General features: G+C 36.1%; 3 protein-coding genes and 1 long non-coding RNA gene across 5 annotated transcripts; 3 read left to right on the forward strand and 1 right to left on the reverse strand.

The window, feature by feature from the left end:
- Positions 1 to 1789: 1789 nt before the first annotated feature.
- LOC138897162 (uncharacterized mitochondrial protein AtMg00820-like) lies at positions 1790 to 2230 on the forward strand. The gene has a single exon (XM_070183120.1). It carries the CDS (start codon positions 1790 to 1792, stop codon positions 2228 to 2230), a length of 441 nt encoding a protein of 146 aa, XP_070039221.1.
- Positions 2231 to 7927: 5697 nt separating this feature from the next.
- On the forward strand, positions 7928 to 10660 carry LOC104111512 (uncharacterized). 2 transcript variants are annotated; one of them, XR_011410236.1, is made up of 4 exons: positions 7928 to 8488; positions 9393 to 9671; positions 9757 to 10008; positions 10092 to 10660. It is a non-coding gene; the product is annotated as an uncharacterized lncRNA (long non-coding RNA). The 2 variants fall into 2 exon arrangements; XR_689727.4 differs by having other exon boundaries at positions 7930 to 8488; positions 9757 to 10660.
- Positions 10661 to 12143: 1483 nt separating this feature from the next.
- On the reverse strand, positions 12144 to 16210 carry LOC104111513 (uncharacterized protein At4g00950-like). The gene is made up of 2 exons (XM_009621226.4): positions 15680 to 16210; positions 12144 to 12221 (listed from the first exon to the last, which is right to left on the reverse strand). Exons 1-2 carry the CDS (start codon positions 16208 to 16210, stop codon positions 12144 to 12146), a joined length of 609 nt encoding a protein of 202 aa, XP_009619521.1.
- Positions 16211 to 16686: 476 nt separating this feature from the next.
- Positions 16687 to 17028, forward strand: LOC138897163 (uncharacterized). The gene has a single exon (XM_070183121.1). It carries the CDS (start codon positions 16687 to 16689, stop codon positions 17026 to 17028), a length of 342 nt encoding a protein of 113 aa, XP_070039222.1.
- Positions 17029 to 17662: the final 634 nt, after the last annotated feature.

Raw genomic sequence — 17662 nt, forward strand, 5'->3', positions numbered from 1 at the left:
ATTATATTATGGATTTTCCATCTGCAAATAATTAATGAAATAAGTTTAAACCGAGGCGCTATATAATTATCAAGAATTTGTATTAATGAAGGTGTTGCCCTATACTGAGTTTTTTCCATCTCTGTTGTTGTTTTGAGGTTTTATACACATTGTGTGGAGCCTTGGGCTATTTGTTGTGAAATAAATTAATTTTGTTATATCATTAGAATTGGTTGTGGCCATTGGGCAAATTGTGATATGAATTGATTTTGTTATGTTGTCGTGATAATATTCAGTGTAAATTGCTGTATTTTTTGAGTTATTATTTTGAGGATATAAGGGTGGAATTTCGTTGTTGATATAATGTGGGTATAAGGGTGGCATTTCACTATTGTTATGTGTTTTGAATCTTGTTTGGGCGGAGCGATAAGGGTGGCTATAGGAGAGATAAGGGTGGTTATATGAGCGATAAGGGTGGCTATTGATATTGTCAGGGCGGAGGGATAAGGAAGGCTATTATATGAATGATAAGGGTGGTTATAGGAGAGATAAGGGTGACTATAAGAGCGATATGGGTGGCTATTGATATTGTCAGGGCGGATGGATAAGTGAGGCTATTATAGGAGTGATAAAGGTGGCTATAGGAGAGATAAGGGTGTCTATTGTCAGGGATGATATGTGATAATGTGAGATTATTGCGTTGGTAATTTTCATGTGATATTGTGATTTTCCTTGTGTTTAGTTTTATACTTTGTGTAGTTTGTCTTGTTGTTGGTAAATTGATAATAGTCTGATCTATGTTGAAATTGGGAGCCTGTGGTTATTTCCACACGGATTATGAAATAAAATATGGGCACGAGGTGTCGTGAGTAAATAATGATGATATTGACACGTGAATTGTCCGTGCAGTTGTGATATGAAATGTGGACACGAGGTGCCATGGTTAGATGATGATGATATTTGGCACGTGAGTTGTTTGTGCGGTTGTGATAGAGAAGTTGGCACGAGATGCCGTGGAAATATGAAAGTGGGCTGAGACCCGTATTTTTATGATTTTGAAATGCTATGTCACAGGGTGACTTTTATTCGAAAGAGATTTATTTGAAAGAATTTTATTTGAAAGATATTTATTTGAAGGAAATATATTTGAAAGAGATTTATTTGAAAGTAGTATATCCTGAAGATTTCTATTTGAAAAACATATAGGCGAAAGATTTATGTTGGAAGGACTTGATTAATTGGTTGTACTTGTATTCATTATTCGTTGCGCAATATTTATGGTGTTCTTGTCACCTTGCTGTGTATATCATTGGTTGATTATTGTTGCCATCATTGTTATTTGTTTCATATTATTTTTGCATACTATATTGCACAGGTTATTAGACTAGTGAGTGTCTCGACTGTACCTCGTCACTACTCCACTGAGTAACGTCTTGATACTTACTGGGTACCGACCGTGGTGTACTCATACTACACTTCAGCATATTTTTGTGCAGAGCTAGGTGTTGGAGATATCGGACTGGGACATAGTTGAAGTGTGATCGCGAGGATTCAAGGTAGAGTTGCTAGGTCATCGCAATCCCTTGGAGTCTTTCCATTTTATTATACTTTTAATTATTAATCAAACAGTATTGAGTATTCGATCCTTGAGATCATTTCATGTATTCAGTTAGAGTTCGTGACTCAGTATTATCAGTCTTGGGAGGTTGTTATATTTGAAATTATTTTTGATGTTGGTTTATATATAAAAACAAATGGCTTGAAATGTTATTAGAATCGGTTTACCTAGTCTTAGAGACTAAGTGCCATCATGACGCCTGTGGCGGGATTTTGGGTCGTGACAACTTCCATGCAAGAAGAGCTTCATCAAATTGAAAGAAACAAAGTATGGCCCCTGGTTCCCCGACCTTCAGATAGAACAGTAATTGGAACCAGGTGGGTATTTAGAAACAAACTTCATAAGTTTGGCAATACAACAAGAAAAAAAGCTCGACTAGTGGACCAAGGGTACAATCAAGAAGAAGGAATTGATTACGATGAAACCTTTGCTCATGTTGCCAGAATGGAGGCCATCAAAATTCTCATTTCATTTGCAACCCATATGGAATTCAAATTATTCCAAATGGATGTTAAAAGTGCATTTCTTAATGGGCATTTAAAGGAAAAAGTATTTGTCAAGCAACCACCTGGTCTTGAGTGTCATGAATATCCTGAACATGTATTCAAACTAGACAAGCTCTATATGGTTTAGAGCAGGCCCATCGTGCATGGTATGAGAGATTATCCAAGTTCCTTCTTGAGAATGAATTCACGAGAGGTAAAATTGACAACTCTGTTTCTAAAGAAATGAGGGAGGAACTTACTGATTGTGCAAGTCTATGTTGATGACATCATTTTTGGTGCAACAAATAATTCCCTTCGTGAGGAGTTTGCAAAGGTCACGGGAACTGAATTTGAGATGAGAATGATGGGGGAACTAAACCTTTTTCTTGGGTTACAAGTAAAGCAAACCTCAAAGGAAACAATAATAAGTCAACAAAAGTACATCAAGGAGCTGCTGAAAAGATTTGAAATGGAAAGCTCAAACACCATTAATACTCCAATTGCTACTGTTACTCGTCTAGACATGGACGAACCTGGTCCCTCTATGAATGAAACTATGTATAGGGGTATCATTGGATCACTTCTGTACCTGACGGCCAGCAGACCTGACATTGTGTTTAGTGTTAGGTTGTGTGATAGATTTCAATGAAGTCCAAAAGAATCTCATTTAAAGGCTGCCAAGAGAATCCTGAAGTATCTCAAGGGAACACAGGACTTGGTCCTCTACTACTCCTCAGGAGATAATTTTGACTTAATTGGGTATGTTGATGCTGATTATGCTGGATATCTGGTAGATATAAAGAGTACATCTGGAATGGTACATTTTCTAGGGTCATGCTTGATCTCATGGGGTACAAAGAAACAAAACTCTGTGGCCCTCTCTACTGCAGAAGCTAAATATGTGAAAGTTGCCTCACGTTGTGCCCAATTATTGTGGATCGAGCAACAACTAGAAGACGTTGGTGTATTTTCTAATTGTGTGCCACTATTGTGTGATAACACAAGTGCTCTTAATATGGAAAAGAACCCGGTTCAGCATAAGAGGACAAAGCACATTGATGTGCAACATTATTTCTTGAGGGACAATGTAGAAAACGGACTCATCTATCTGGAGTTTTGCAAAATAGAGGACAGGGTAGTAGATATCTTCACCAAAGTACTGAGCAGAGGGAATTTTGAATAAAATCGTATGGAGTTGGGGTTGATTAAGCTGAAATGAGAACATGGTCCCTCGATGATTGGCTATGAAAGAATGGTAAGGTAAATTGCTAAAAAAGTATTTTCTGGCAACTTCTAACTCAATTTTATACCTTTGCACGTAAACACGCATGGTAGCTACAGGACAAACAAGTGGATAATGGCATTGTAATTATTTGGAAGGATGATGCTCATATTTTCAAAATTTGTCAAGAAACCTGGTTCCCATGACTCATGTTAGTAGTTCCTATTACACTCATATGCATTTTGAATTGCTAGGGTACCACGTCATTAATTACCTCCGCTTCTTCCCATACCTCTTAAAACTAAATGACTCACCGGTTACGAACCGACTCGACTATCCATCCATTTTTCTCACACCTAATTGTAACTGGTCCCTTATTTCCCTCTAAATACCCCAAAAGTAAGTCTTTCTCCTCACTCCCTCTTCTGTGTGTCTTCTTACTCTCTAAGTTAAACATGACTTCTCCATAATTTAAGTCTCCCAAAGTCAATGAAGAAATCTCTATTGTGTCTCCGTCTTCTAAGTCACAGCCGTCTAGATCAGAGCCCTAACTGTCACCCAGTGAAGCCCCAATTTCAAACCAACCCACATCTATAGTTCCCTCCTCTACACCATCTGGTTCTGGTTCCCATTGCAACCGTAAGATCAAAAATCCAAAGAATTTGTGGCTTCTCCCTATCCTTCTGCTACAACAAAAAAAAGTCAAATCAGAAGGGCCTTCTTCTACTTCTCGCTTTCTTCAAACCACCTGAGAAATAGTGGAAGGTGATGAAGGAGTAGAAGTGTCAAGTCAGCGTGTTGAGGAAGGGATGGTGGATAAAATGTTGGTTATATATATAGTTGATGGTGTGCCTACATGTTGTATATTTGATACTCCAAGTGCTCAGGAGATTAATCTGAATATCTCGTCAACATCGGGTAATGTTCCATCATCTTCTATTGGTACTGCATTGTTGGGTGATGAGGGTGAAACAGATGGGGTGATGCTATTAAAACATACTCTACCTCCCCTTTAAGAGAGCATGTTGTTGTTGTGGAAAGTTTAGTTGGAGATTCTTTGGCTGGTGGTGTAGGTGTTGGGACTCAAAGGGAAGAACAAAAAACTTAGGACCAGGTGCCTCAAAGTGACCAAGCACCGGTCAGTACTATAGGGGAGCCTACAGAGGGACATGTCTCTGCTCAAGATGAGTTCTCTACTCCTACTTGGGATGAAACTCCTAGCTTTTCTAAACATCCCCTAGATAGTGCTGACACTACCTCCATCGCGCACCCTGTTACACTCACTTTGGAAGTTGTGTACCCTGAGATGAAGTCTGTGTCTAAGGAAGAATCTAGTGATAGTGAGGAAGACCTAGATAATTTGTCTGTAGTCCAGTTTATTGTTGTTAGGAGTGGTGGGATGGCCACAAAAGTGTATGTTCTTAAACAACCCACCACTAGGCAGCAGAAAAAGGTTGCACTTGACAGTGCGTTGAAAGAGAATAAGGAGAAGAAGAAGGCTTGTTAAAAGTAGGCTTATTGATGAGGAGGATGAGCCTCCGGCGGATATTGTAGAGATTGATGATGAGGAAACAACACAGGAAACTGCTACTCTTGTAAGGAAAATGTCAAAGAAAGTAGTTTTTGTGAAACAAAAGAAGGCTCCATCTGAAAAGGATGATGAAGTTGGTAAAGAAGGAGAAGTTGAGAAGGAGAAAACTGTAGAGAAGAAGAAACCTCTCAAAAAGAGGCCAAATAGCAGTGAGGAACCTGGTTCCTCAAAGAGCACAAAAGTTGAACTATATGAGCTTGAGGAGAGCAAAGTTAAAGAAACATAAAGTTTTGTGGGGGAGATTGTTTGATTCTGAGATACTTGATCGCTCATGGATGTGGCAGATGGTGGAGATTATGAATTCCAGAAGTGGACTCATCTTTTTGACATCAAAAATCCAAAAGTGTATGAAGAGGAGGTCTACAGTTTCTATGCTGACATGTTTATAGTGGAGGGTGCCACAATTTGCTTGAAGATCAATGGGAAGGATTTTGTGATAGATGAGGTTCTTCTTGGTGAGATTCTTTGGATGCTTACAGAAGCGATGTCAACTGTAGAGGGAACCTATTCCCCAAAGTTTAAGAAGATAATCATCAAGCCTGAAGCTGTTCAAATGGGAGAATGAGTGCACAAGAAGGCACTTCTACCAGAATATCAACTGTTATTTGAGTTGGTGAACAAGGTCCTGCTACCTAGGGCTGAGAGGAGATCCATGGCCTCTATAGTAGACCTGGTTTTTTCCATCAATCTGCTTGGAATTATGATTGAGCATATGAAGAAAGTGGTAGATTTCAAGGATGGCAAACATGGATTGCCCTATGGGTTCCTCCTCACTAAAGTTTTTGAAAGATTTGAGTTCCCTTAGGTAAGAGCATCAGTGGGAACCCGCAAACAAATGTTCACCATGATCACCATGGAAAAATGTGAATGTATGGACAAAAAGAGAGGTATAGGAAGCAATTCCACAATCTCTCAGCTTATCGATTCTTAAAATTCTCCAAATGAGGAAGTCAGGCGGTTGAAGGCACAAAATGCTATTCTTGAGTCTAAGCTCAATCAGGCCAGCAAGGAACTCGGTTCCAACAATGCTCAGGGAGAAGAGATTTCCCCCGTGAAAGCTGAAAATACAGAGTTGAGAAACCAAGTGGAGAACCTGGAGGAGCTGCTGATCAACGATCAAAGAGCAGCTAATGCTCGCATGGATAACCTCCTCAAGGCCCTTGCTCCCTAGTCCTTTTGTTCCCTGTCCTACTCCTCTGTCAGTTTTTTCTTAAGTTTGTCTTGTCTTTTTGTTGTCCTTGCTCATTAACTGTGGCACTCTAGTTTTTGTTTCGATTGTATATGTGTGTAATTATGGTACTGCTACAATGTTCTCTTCTTTCCCTAATTAATGAGCATCGTCGTCTATTTAATGCATGTTATACTTTTGCGTTCTATTTTTAGCCATGTTGTATGCACACAAGTGACATGAGTTAACTTTGCTGGACTTCTTATTGCATTTACTTATCTAATTCTTTTGATGATGCCAAAAAGGGGAAGAAATTTGAAAGGGAGGAAACAGTTTCTCAGGTAATACGATTGATTCGTAAGGGGAATAGTATGAAATCTTGTTCTCGTATGAGAATATCAATTCCAAGTATTGCATCATAAAAAATGGGAAAATTGATAAGTTATGTGCTTTAGTTTTTGATAATTTGATAAACTTTATTAGAGAAGCAGATAGGGAACCTGATACAATTGGTTCCTCAACGTTCAGAGAAACGAGTCAAATGTCTGGTTTAATTCTCAATAAAATCAGATGAGGGAACCGATAGGGATCAGTTCCTCCGGTCACAGTACAAGTCAATTCTAACAGCTATTAATGTTGTTGCATTGTACATGCAACAGTACAACAATACTGATCAAGCATGCAGTGTCCCGGACACTCCCTTCCATCATCTTTGATGACCTCACACATATATTATCAACATGAGGCAAGAGATTTCAATACACACTTGCAAAATATAAACATTCAATTCTCTCAAGTGTGCAGCCGCCCTCATTCTCTCTGAGGCATTAAAGAACAAAGCAGCAATAGAACAAAGGACCAGATCCCAACATTGATTATGTCGTGTGTCTTTTAGTATTATTGTGTCTTTGTCTTAGTGATTATTAAATTGTAATTCTTATACAACTTTTCAGAAGCATTCATAGGACACCTTTTAAACCATTATCTTTGTGGTTGTTTTGACTAGAGTTTGTCAAGTGGTTAGCTTTGTAATAGAGTTATTACAAAGAGGCTTACAATATAGTTATTGTGAGTAGGTGATGAATTAAGAGGTTAATTCCTAGATTGCAATAGGTTATAATCTAAAGTTTGCTCAGTTAGTGCAGTTGAAATCCTACCAGTGTAGGTCGTGATTTTTAATTCCGTGAGTTGGGAATTTTCCATATATATATTGTTGTGTTCTTTACTTACTGCTGTGTACTGTGGGAACTGATAGAGAACCAGATTCTCTGTATAGTTTGGTGGATCCTTAGTTTACATCAGTTACTATCATTACATTATTCTTTATTAACAAAGGGTCAATAACTTTGGTTTAATCAGAATTGTATGTGGCTAAATCTTATAAATTCAATTGCTTAGCCTATTTGACAAATTTTAGGTTAAAAAAAATGTATTCAGTAATCGCCATTTGACAGTATCAAAGAGAATCTGAGTTAGAAATATCACAAACATCCGTGCTTATCAACCTATGCTTTTTTACACATTAATTTTAGCAGCTGGGCAATTCTGCTAGAGAATGAGGAAGGCTCTCTTGGTGGCCTTTTCCATTGTTCCAATAACATTGGTTATCTCGAAATGACAGTGCGAAACTTTTAAGTAATATGTAGAGTCCTTAACCAACTCAATCATGAACCTTTTTAAATATTATTACCAAATAATTATATTATTTAATGCACAAAAATGAAAACTAGTTAGTCTGCAGTGGCGGAGCCAGCTTTGTTCAAGTACTAATCAATTGACATCGCTTCGCTCTTCGAAAAAATAAAGTTATGTATATAAATTATATATGTTAAATACCCTTAACTCACTACAAGAAAACGGACCATTTGCGGAGGTTTTATTGAGGAGGTTCTTACTATCTCCTCAAATTGTATCAATTTGGGGGGTTGTCATTAAGTGACTCAAATAAATCTCGGCTGCCCTAAAAATAAAAAAAGGGCGCCTTTATTTCCCCCCACATTTTCCCCTTTCCCTCATATTCCCCAACCCTTCACGCCCTTAACCCCTTTCTCCAGAAACCTCCGCCTTTAACACCCTTCTAGCAGTCCCCTCCCCCTACTTTTAGTATTTATCCAGTTTTGTAAATCGGATCTGGTAAATCGGTAAGCTTCAACTGATTTCATTTTCACGTTTTGATTTTTTATTTGGCAAGAGATTTTAAGTTCCCAGTTTGGGTTTATAAAATATTTAGGCATTTATGCAGAGGGTTTTGGTGGCTTTGGAGTGAAGTGAATCAACTCCTAGCCATTGAATCTTCTGTTGTGTCTGAATCAGACGGTTAAAAAGTTATTTGAATCTTTTAAACGCCGCGAGGTGTGTTTTATTTTTGTTCTGGTTGGCGAAAAAAGGGAGACACAGAGGTGCAATCTTTAGATCTGGCCTTCCGGTGAGGTTTCCCGCTCTTTTATTCATGTTTTGGAATTTATTTATTTATGTTTTACATAATTACTTGTTTATTTTGTTCCTGATTGGTCCTTCAATGTTCGTTCTGGATCATCCGAGTTTTATTCAGATTTTTTTTAGGATTTTAATTTGATAAGAAAGAGTGTTATTTGAGTTTCAGTTTCAAATGTTTGTAGCTTCACATTTGAGTTTTTGTTGTATATGAATGTTTTTCTTAAAGGATTCAAGTTTACCAGTTTAAGATTCTATTTTCAAAGCTGTTTTTATGTTATTGAATGAAAATGGGAGTTTTAGAGATTACTGCTAAGTAATTTTCAAGATCTTTTTAATTGCTCCAGTAACACTTTTCTTTATCAGTAAAAAGTATCTTATTGTGCCTTGCCTCCTGCCCTTTCCTTGTTCCCAATCCATCCAGTGCCATGAAATGGTCCTCCAACACGCATGCCATTACTTGTGCATATTCATTATCCAGCATTCTTCCCATTATTCCATAAAAGTGTTCCATGCTATGTGTGTTCCCCAATGTATATAATATTCTTTGAATACATACCTGCCTTTTCCTTTGCATGAGTTGAACGAGCAGTTTTATTACATAGTACTGCTCTTTTGCCTATCAATGGCTCTTCTCCAAGGGAATGAGCACTGGGTGCTAATACCAACCATTGAAGTTGAGTCTTTAGACAAGTGTTATTTGAGTAATAAGTTTATGGTTTAATTACAGTTAAAGCTTTACAATAAACACTAATTGATAATATGATAAAAATAGTATCCTAACCTGCTATAGTAGATTATATTACAACCTCTCTACCTCGATAGGTAGGGGTAAGGTTTGTGTGCACTAGATCATATTTGATTCACCAATTTTTTATATTTTTATGAATATGCAGTCATGCCAAAAGTTAAACGTTTCAAAAATCCATTAAAATCAGCTCATGGACCATATGATGCTCCTCGGCGTTCTTCACCATCAACAACTCCAGTCCCGTCACTTGTTATAGAGCCCTCAATATCGTTACAAGCTCCCTCGCATGCTCCTGCAAGTTCCTCAGTAGCTGATGAAGTCCCACAACAAGAACAAGCTCCAATTCAGCCTTCAAATCTGAGTGCAATGTCCACACACCATCATGGACGTGAATATACACAATATTGGAAAGTAGAGGCAATAGGTATATGCCTTATATGTATGTTTATTTCACTTTATAAATTTATGATGTTTTTCCTTTTGGTTGACTAACTTGTTTTTTATTAAAGACTCAAACAACACTACCAAGTACATTAAGATCAAGGTCAATGAGGGTCAACAGCCTACCTATCGGAGACCGCATCATTGTGGACTTTGATATCTACGATGCAGCATATGGGGAAGTGCAAGGGTTGCTCGCCGGATATTGTGGATTACTGGCTATTGATGGCAATTTCTTCCCAATTAATTTTGATAGGTGGTCAGAACCGTGAGGTATTCCTAAAATTTACAAGGAAGACTGCTTTGAAATCATGCTAAAGGTATTATACATATGTCTATTTATTGTAACTAGATTTTTATATATGCATAGAAAACTAACTTTGTTTTTCTTTTTCATTTGAAGTCCCTGTTCTTTTTTAGGACTACTAATGCCATTGCATACAGATATTGCAGTGCTAGTTTGAATAAGAAGTGGGCTACACATAGACATAGGTTGTGGGATGAATTTTATAACCCGGCCAAAAGCAGAATTGAACTTTTAAGCAATGTGCCACCGGGTATAAATAGAGATTAGTGGGCTTGTTGCAACAAGAGGTCACTCATTTGAAGTCCCAATTAGTAGACACCTTAACTGCACTGAAAGCTTACATGATATCAAAGGAAGGAAGAGTTCCTGAGCAATTTGTTAGTATATTTTCTCCTCAACCACAGATAACTGAATTGTCACGAGGAGATAGTCCTCATCTTGATCATAGCTAGAAAGCTTTAAGGAAGCATTCGAAATTTAAATATGGTATAATGGTAAGATTTTTCATCTAAATATTCTTTTTATTGTTTCAAGCCTAGTGATGATGCAGAGAGTGAACTTATCTCACTGGTTGATGTAAGAGGATCATGGGGCAGCAGTTATCAGAATCACCAAGCAAATACTTAGAATGTTATTTATTTAATGTGGAACCAATGTTACTTTTATGGATTTTTAGTAGTAACGTGTAGGAGCTACTTTAGTTTATATTGCTTTAGTATGATTTGTAGTACTTGAATTTGTGAATGTTGCTATTGTGGATGTTTAATGAAATTTGATTTCTATTATATAATGAGTATTATTTAGTATATAATTTTATTTTGTTTATGCATATGCCGATACAAGCTTGATCTTATTTAATCGTGCAATATTTAATGAGAAGAAAGCGCATTTCAATATTCAACTCGTGATGGTAATTAATCCCCCACAAATTAAAAATTATGAAAGAGATTATATTGTGGAGATTATAGACCCCAACTAATTATTTTTTTTTAACATATAGCTCATATTGTAATGGTTATACACTGTGACTAATTATTTTTCAAAAATCACAGATCACAGTCACAAAGCACCACAAATTATTATTTTTTAGCATTGAAATTATATAAGGGAGGTTATAAGCCGCCCTTAGTTGACTTTAAAACCCCCATTAATCATAAACTTAATTTGCGGTGGTTGTTGCGGGATTATTTAAAACTGCCACAAAAAGCCTTTGGCGATGATAACCTCCACAAATTACACATTTTCTTGTAGTGACTTGTGATTTGTGTGCCACACTTTAGCGTGAATTTTCAGATTATTTCGTTTGAATTGATTCAATTTTAGCTCTCCCAACAGGAATGGGTTCATGGCGTATTCCTCCCCATTACTAAGATGACTGTTGCAATGCAACTGGCCTATTATTTTTATTTTTTTTAATCTGCTATATATTTCTCACGAGTTACACGTACCAAATAATTTTGCCTACTTAAATTTCGGTAGATAAAAACAAAATCGCCTAGTTTTTTTTGTCATTCATTCTTTTCTTTTCTTCTAGAGAGGAGGTTGTGAGGAAGTTGAAAAGAAACTTTATTCTCATGTTTGCTAAGCTTCTAAAATCAGCTTATTTTGAGAATGTGTTTTTCAAAAAAATACTTTTGGTGAGAAACAATTTGTTTTTGATTAACTAAGTTAAAAAACACTTTTCAGTACATTAGTATTTGACCAAACTTTTAAAAAAATATTTTTAAGTATATTTTTGTCAAAAAAGATTTTCAAAAAAATAATTTTAGAGAGAAGGTATTTTTTCTATTTCTGAAAAACTACTTACTTTTTTCCTTCTAAAAATTTGGCCAAACACCTCAACTTTGAAAGACAATTTGTGCATTTGGCGAATTGTCAGCTTCACATACTTCTCATGTATGCTACGGGAGCAATGACCTACATGTAAACTACAAACTGAACGAGAGATCACATTGGCTAATAGAAAGTCATACCGCACACACCAAATTTATAGTACGTTTTAGGTGCAATTAAAGCTAAAGATTGTATATTACATCTCAGGAGGAAAACGTAATTCCATTACATATATGACGAGTACTTTTAGAATACCACTAGATAAGGCAGTCAGTTACTCTTGATTTGATTAATAGAGCAGCTCATGTTGGACTCTTATACAATGAGCACTTCTTTCTTTGATTTTTTGTTCTTCCACGGTATGACCTGCTTGAAACCCTCGTATATGGAAGCCTGTAAATTTTGGACATTAATGAATTTTAAAAGAACCAAAACGAAGAAAAAGGGAACTGAACAATTACAGATTAAGAATATGTTCTTTAACTGAACTTTGACAAGGTTTATAGAGGACTGAAGTTCTCTAAATGCGAATGGAACAATAGCCGGGGCATAATGATCAAAGCTAATGATAGCACACAAATGATTTACTGAAGTAGTAAGGGCAGTCTGGTGCACAAAGTATCCCGAGATAACATATTCAAACGGGCATTCCCGTGTGATATATTGACAGCCTACCCTAATGCATGCATTAGTGGCTATTTCCACTGCTCGAACTCGTGACCTATAGATCACATGGAAATAACTTTACTATTGCTCCAAGTTACAATTCAAAAAATAGTGTTGTGCTGAATGTTTGATAGCAGAATAAGAAAATGCAAATTAGATCCAAGATTAATATGACTACGGTTATTTTATTCTGTATAGAAACACCAAAATAATAAGATAAGTAAGAGGGAGAAATGTTCATGCGTAGGCGTTTGGACATGAATTCCAAAAAAAAAATTCAAATTTGGAATTTCACTAAAATTTGAATTGAAGATGAAGTTGTGTTTGGTTATAGTTTTTGCAATATATTTGGATGTCTTTGTTTCAACATATTTTGCAACTAAACACTAGCAACCTTCCCATTTTCAATTGAAAATTTCAAATTTGAAAATGCATTTTCAAGTGAGATTGGAAAAATTATACTCCTTCTGTTCCAGTTTATGTGAATCTATTTCATTTTTGGTGCATTTCAAAAAGAATGACCTCGTTCTAAATTTAGAAATAATATAGTTTAAACTTTCAATTCTACCCTTAATGAGAAACTTTTATAACCACACAAATATTCTGGACCCTTTTTTGACTTGTTTAGGACCACAAATTCAAAAAGTCTTATTTTCTCTTAAATTTCGTATCCAGTCAAACAGGTTCACATAAATTGAAACTGAGGGAGTAAGATTTTGTTAACCAAATATTGTTTAAAAAAAAATCTTATATCCAAACGGGATCTTAATTGCCAAAAGAGAAGTAGTCGTGCAATAACCACACTGTCGTCTTCAACTACAACAAACCCAATTATTAAGCTTTTTTGTCTTGCACCTTGAAGTACACATCATGCTTTTACACTAATCATATCTAGTTACATACTTCACTTTCTAATTATGAGCCTATTTGTTACTCATTAATTTCTCAGTGTTTAAAGTGAGAGCAATCCACAAATAGAACAGAAATCTACATATAAAGCGAAACATTTTCTGAACTTCTCTCCGGAGGCGGATCTAAAATTTTTAAATAATGGGTGCATCGCTAAAATAAAAAAAAAAACATAATGGTGTGTTTGGTATGAACTTTTATATTTGGTGGCTTAAATATTTTCCTTACGAATTCATTTTACTCCAATTGAAGAAAAATGACTTCCTTACCAAGCGAAGGGAAATTATTTTCCAAAACTCTCTTTCTAACCTTCCCACCCCCACCTTCACTCCCCAATCCATCCCAACCCCCGACCTCGACCCCAGGCCCAAACCCCCACCGTGTTGCTCTTCCTTAAATTTAGGGGTGGGCGTCGGTCGGTTCGGTTCGGTTTTCATGAAGTTCGATTCGTTTTGTTCGGTTTTCGATTTTCTATTTGGTGCATCAATAACCGAACCAAAATTAGTTCGATTACTTCGGTTTTTACTAATTCGGTTCGGTCGATTTTCGGTTCAATTCAGTCGGTTTGGTCTTGTCACATTGAGCTTTTAAATCGGACTTTTTCTACTAAAAAATATGACTAATTTCATTTTTTAGAGCAACTAAAACTCGAAAACGCGATACTTATAATATACTACCTCCGTTCCAGTTTATGTGAACCTATTTCCTTTTTGGTATGTTCCAAAAAGAATGACCCCTTTCTAAATTTGGAAACAATTTTGCTTAAACTTATAATTCTACACTTAATGAGAAGCTTTTATAACCACACAAATACTCTAGACCCCTTTTTGAATTGTTTAGGACCACAAATTTCAAAAGTCTTCATTTTTTCTTAAACTCCGTGCTCAGTCAAACGGGTTTACATAAATTGAAACGGAGGGAGTAATTAGCCAAATCATTTAGTTGATATAGAAAATATAAATTTATTTGATAAATATTACTTACAATATAACTATCTCATATATCCCCGTGCAAATTCAGCAAGCCTCAAATAAAACAAAATTTATTTGTCAATCTCCTTTTATGCCGTAGTTCACAACGACAAAACCAAACCCCTTGAACACTTCAGCATCCGAAATCCCAAATCATACCAATTTCCCAAGCCATAATCCAAATTAACTCTGGAAAGTTCAATAAAATTTGTCTAACGATGATCACTTATTTTTAATGGAGTGTTAAAAAAGAAAATACTTAGCTCATCTCGTGTTGCCATGCATCTAGTTTGAAACCTTAAAAAAGACATCACCAAATATAAAATTTTAGCAGGTATGCGCAAGCAAACAAAGATGAAAGATGCATTGGCAAATAAAAAGGGATAATTTTTAGAATGTGGCACTTTATTTGAGTTTGGGCTTCAAATTTTATAAGTAAATATATATAAAAAGTTGGGCTAGACAACTTAAGAGGAGCCCAAAGGTTAGGACCCATATTAAAAAAATTTAATTTTTCGGTTTAACCGAAAACCGATGTTGCGAAACCGAGCACGGAACCGAACACCGAAATTATAGAAAACATAAACCTCAAACCCAACGAATAAGCCGAAAAACCAAAACCGAATGAACCGAAGTTTACGGTTCGGTCGATGTTTTTGGTTCGGTCGGTATTAAGCCCACCCCTACTTAAATTCACTACCCAATCAAATAGGTTTACATAAATTGAAACTAAGAAAGTAGAACTTTAATGCCAAGCATAACTGTTATCAATCCATTTTATGGGGTAATATCCTTTCATATTTCAAAATAATATAACTTTTAACTTTTAATTTATCCTCATAAAATACTTTTACAGTCGTAGAAATCTCATGGCAAATTTAGGATTATAAGTTTTAAATTATTTTTTTTATTCTTAAACTCCATATTCAATCAACTTGGCTACATATAATGATTACTCATTCGTTTCAATTTAGATGAGGTACTTAAATTTTAAAAATAATATATTTCTATATTTTTAAATAATTTAATTTTAAACTTCTCATTTACGCATTTTACTCTTAATAAAAATTTTTTGTAGCCGCATAAATAACATGGCCCACAAAGTTTTTATTCCTTAAGTTTTTAGCACCATAATTTTTTTTTTCTTTCTTACACTTTGTAAGAATCAAATTATCTCATGAAATTGAAACAGAGAGGGTATTTATTAAAAAATTTAGCTCTAACTCTTCAATACTTACTGCTTGTCAGTAATTTTCAATCAGCTAAACAAAACGAATTCTAAACATTGGAGTTGTAAAAACTTACCCAGATGTGAGGCCTAGACTGAGTGAGGCTAGAGAAGGTTCCATTTCTTCTAAGTCTATCCATTTTCACAGAACTGAAATGACGTCCACATTCATCACTGCCACTCCCACAATCTGTTGAATCCACACTTGTTTCCTTACGTTTTAAATACCGCTGCCACCAATTTCCTCTTCTTCTACGCACCTTATTACTCTTGTAAAGAACCAAAGTACCAAGTTGCCCTCTCCCATCAACATTTCTGCATTTGGATTTTATGTTATAAGGTCCATCAAGTACAGTAGTAGGGGAGGGTATTTTGGTATTTTCCAAGTAAAATCTAGGAGGAGGCTCTAAGCATTTGGGCTCATTGAAAATGGAATTTGGTAAAGTTATTAGGTCAGTGCAGGGCTTAGGTTTGCCTGGTTTTTCTTCCCATTTAAAAGGAACAGAAGCTAAAGTGTGAAGTGGTGGTGTAAGTATGCCTGAATGTTGAGGTGATTTCATGGCAAAAAGAGGAAATTTTGGTGCGGAACTAATTGGCTTTGCTGCCATGGGTTTATTAATTAGTTTGAAGATGGAGAAGAGAACTGAAAATGTTTACTTGGAAAAAGAGGAAAATGAAAGGACAATGCTTTTTATGTCTTGATGGTTTGTTCACAGGAAAAAAGCAGACACATCACATTTACATCAATTTAGGTACTTAATACAGAGATAACAGTGGAGTGTGGAGGCAACCACTAAGACATTGCTATTGCATGTGGTCACGAGAGTGGTTGATTTTTGGGATGCGATTGTTAAGACTGGTTAGACTCATGTATGTATTAGTAATATAGGGATTAATTATATAGGAATTAGTTATGTAGTGTTTAGTTATGCAAGGATTAATTATATAGTAATTAGTTATGTAAAAATTAATTATGCGGGAATTAGTTATATGATAGTTATGTAAGGATTAGTAACATACAAATGTAATGTGAGATGGAGTTGCATCAGGGGTCAGCACTTAGCCGTTTTTATTTTTCTTGGCAATGGATGCATTGACGCGGCACATTCAAGGGGAGGTGCTTTGGTGCATGTTATTTGCAGATGACATAGTTCTGATTGATGAGACGCGGGCTGTTGTTAACGAGAGGCTGGAGGTCTGGAGACATACCCTTGAGTCTAAAGGTTTCAAGTTGAACATGACCAAGACCGAATACTTGGAGTGCAAGTTCAGCGGTGTTACCCAGGAAGCGGATGGAGATGTGAGGCTTGATATGCAAGTCATTCCCGGGAGAGAGAGTTTCAGGTACCTTGGGTTTATAATTCAGAATGATGGGGAGATTGATGAGAATGTTACACATCGTATCAGAGTAGGGTGGATGAAATGAAGGCTCGCTTCCGATATCTTGTGCGATAAGAATGTGCCTTTGAGACTTAAGATAAGTTCTACAAGGTAGTGGTTAGACCGATTATGCTCTATTAAAATTTGACTAAATTTGAATTTGAGCCTAGAAGGTCCATTGGGGGTAAATCACTCCCAAACAATGGTGATTGCATATCCAAGACTTACTTCAAGATTTCTAATTTCTAATTAAAAATAAAAGGGCGCTTACCTTTTCATCACTATCTATATTGGTATTCGCTTTTTATTTAATTTCTTGTTTGTTTGATAAAAGAAAAAATGTTCAAATTTATCCCTGTACTATTAAAAATAGTTTACATTTACCTTATGTTATACTTTCCGTCTAAATTTATCCTTATTGTCAGCAAACTAATCAAAAATACCCCTTATTTCTAACGGAGATCCACCATAGCAAATTAAATCCCACATGGTCTGACATTTTGGGTGAGGTGGACAACATGTGGCATGCCACCTCACCACTCCAATCATATTGCCACTTCACCCTACCCATCCAAAATATGATTGGTGAGGTGGCATGCCACATGGCGTCCACCTCACCCAAAATGTCAGACCATGTGGGATTTAATTTGTCACCGTGGATCGCTGTTAGAAATAGCGAT

Source organism: Nicotiana tomentosiformis, chromosome 8 (assembly GCF_000390325.3).
Source record: "Nicotiana tomentosiformis chromosome 8, ASM39032v3, whole genome shotgun sequence".
Taxonomy (NCBI): domain Eukaryota; kingdom Viridiplantae; phylum Streptophyta; class Magnoliopsida; order Solanales; family Solanaceae; genus Nicotiana; species Nicotiana tomentosiformis.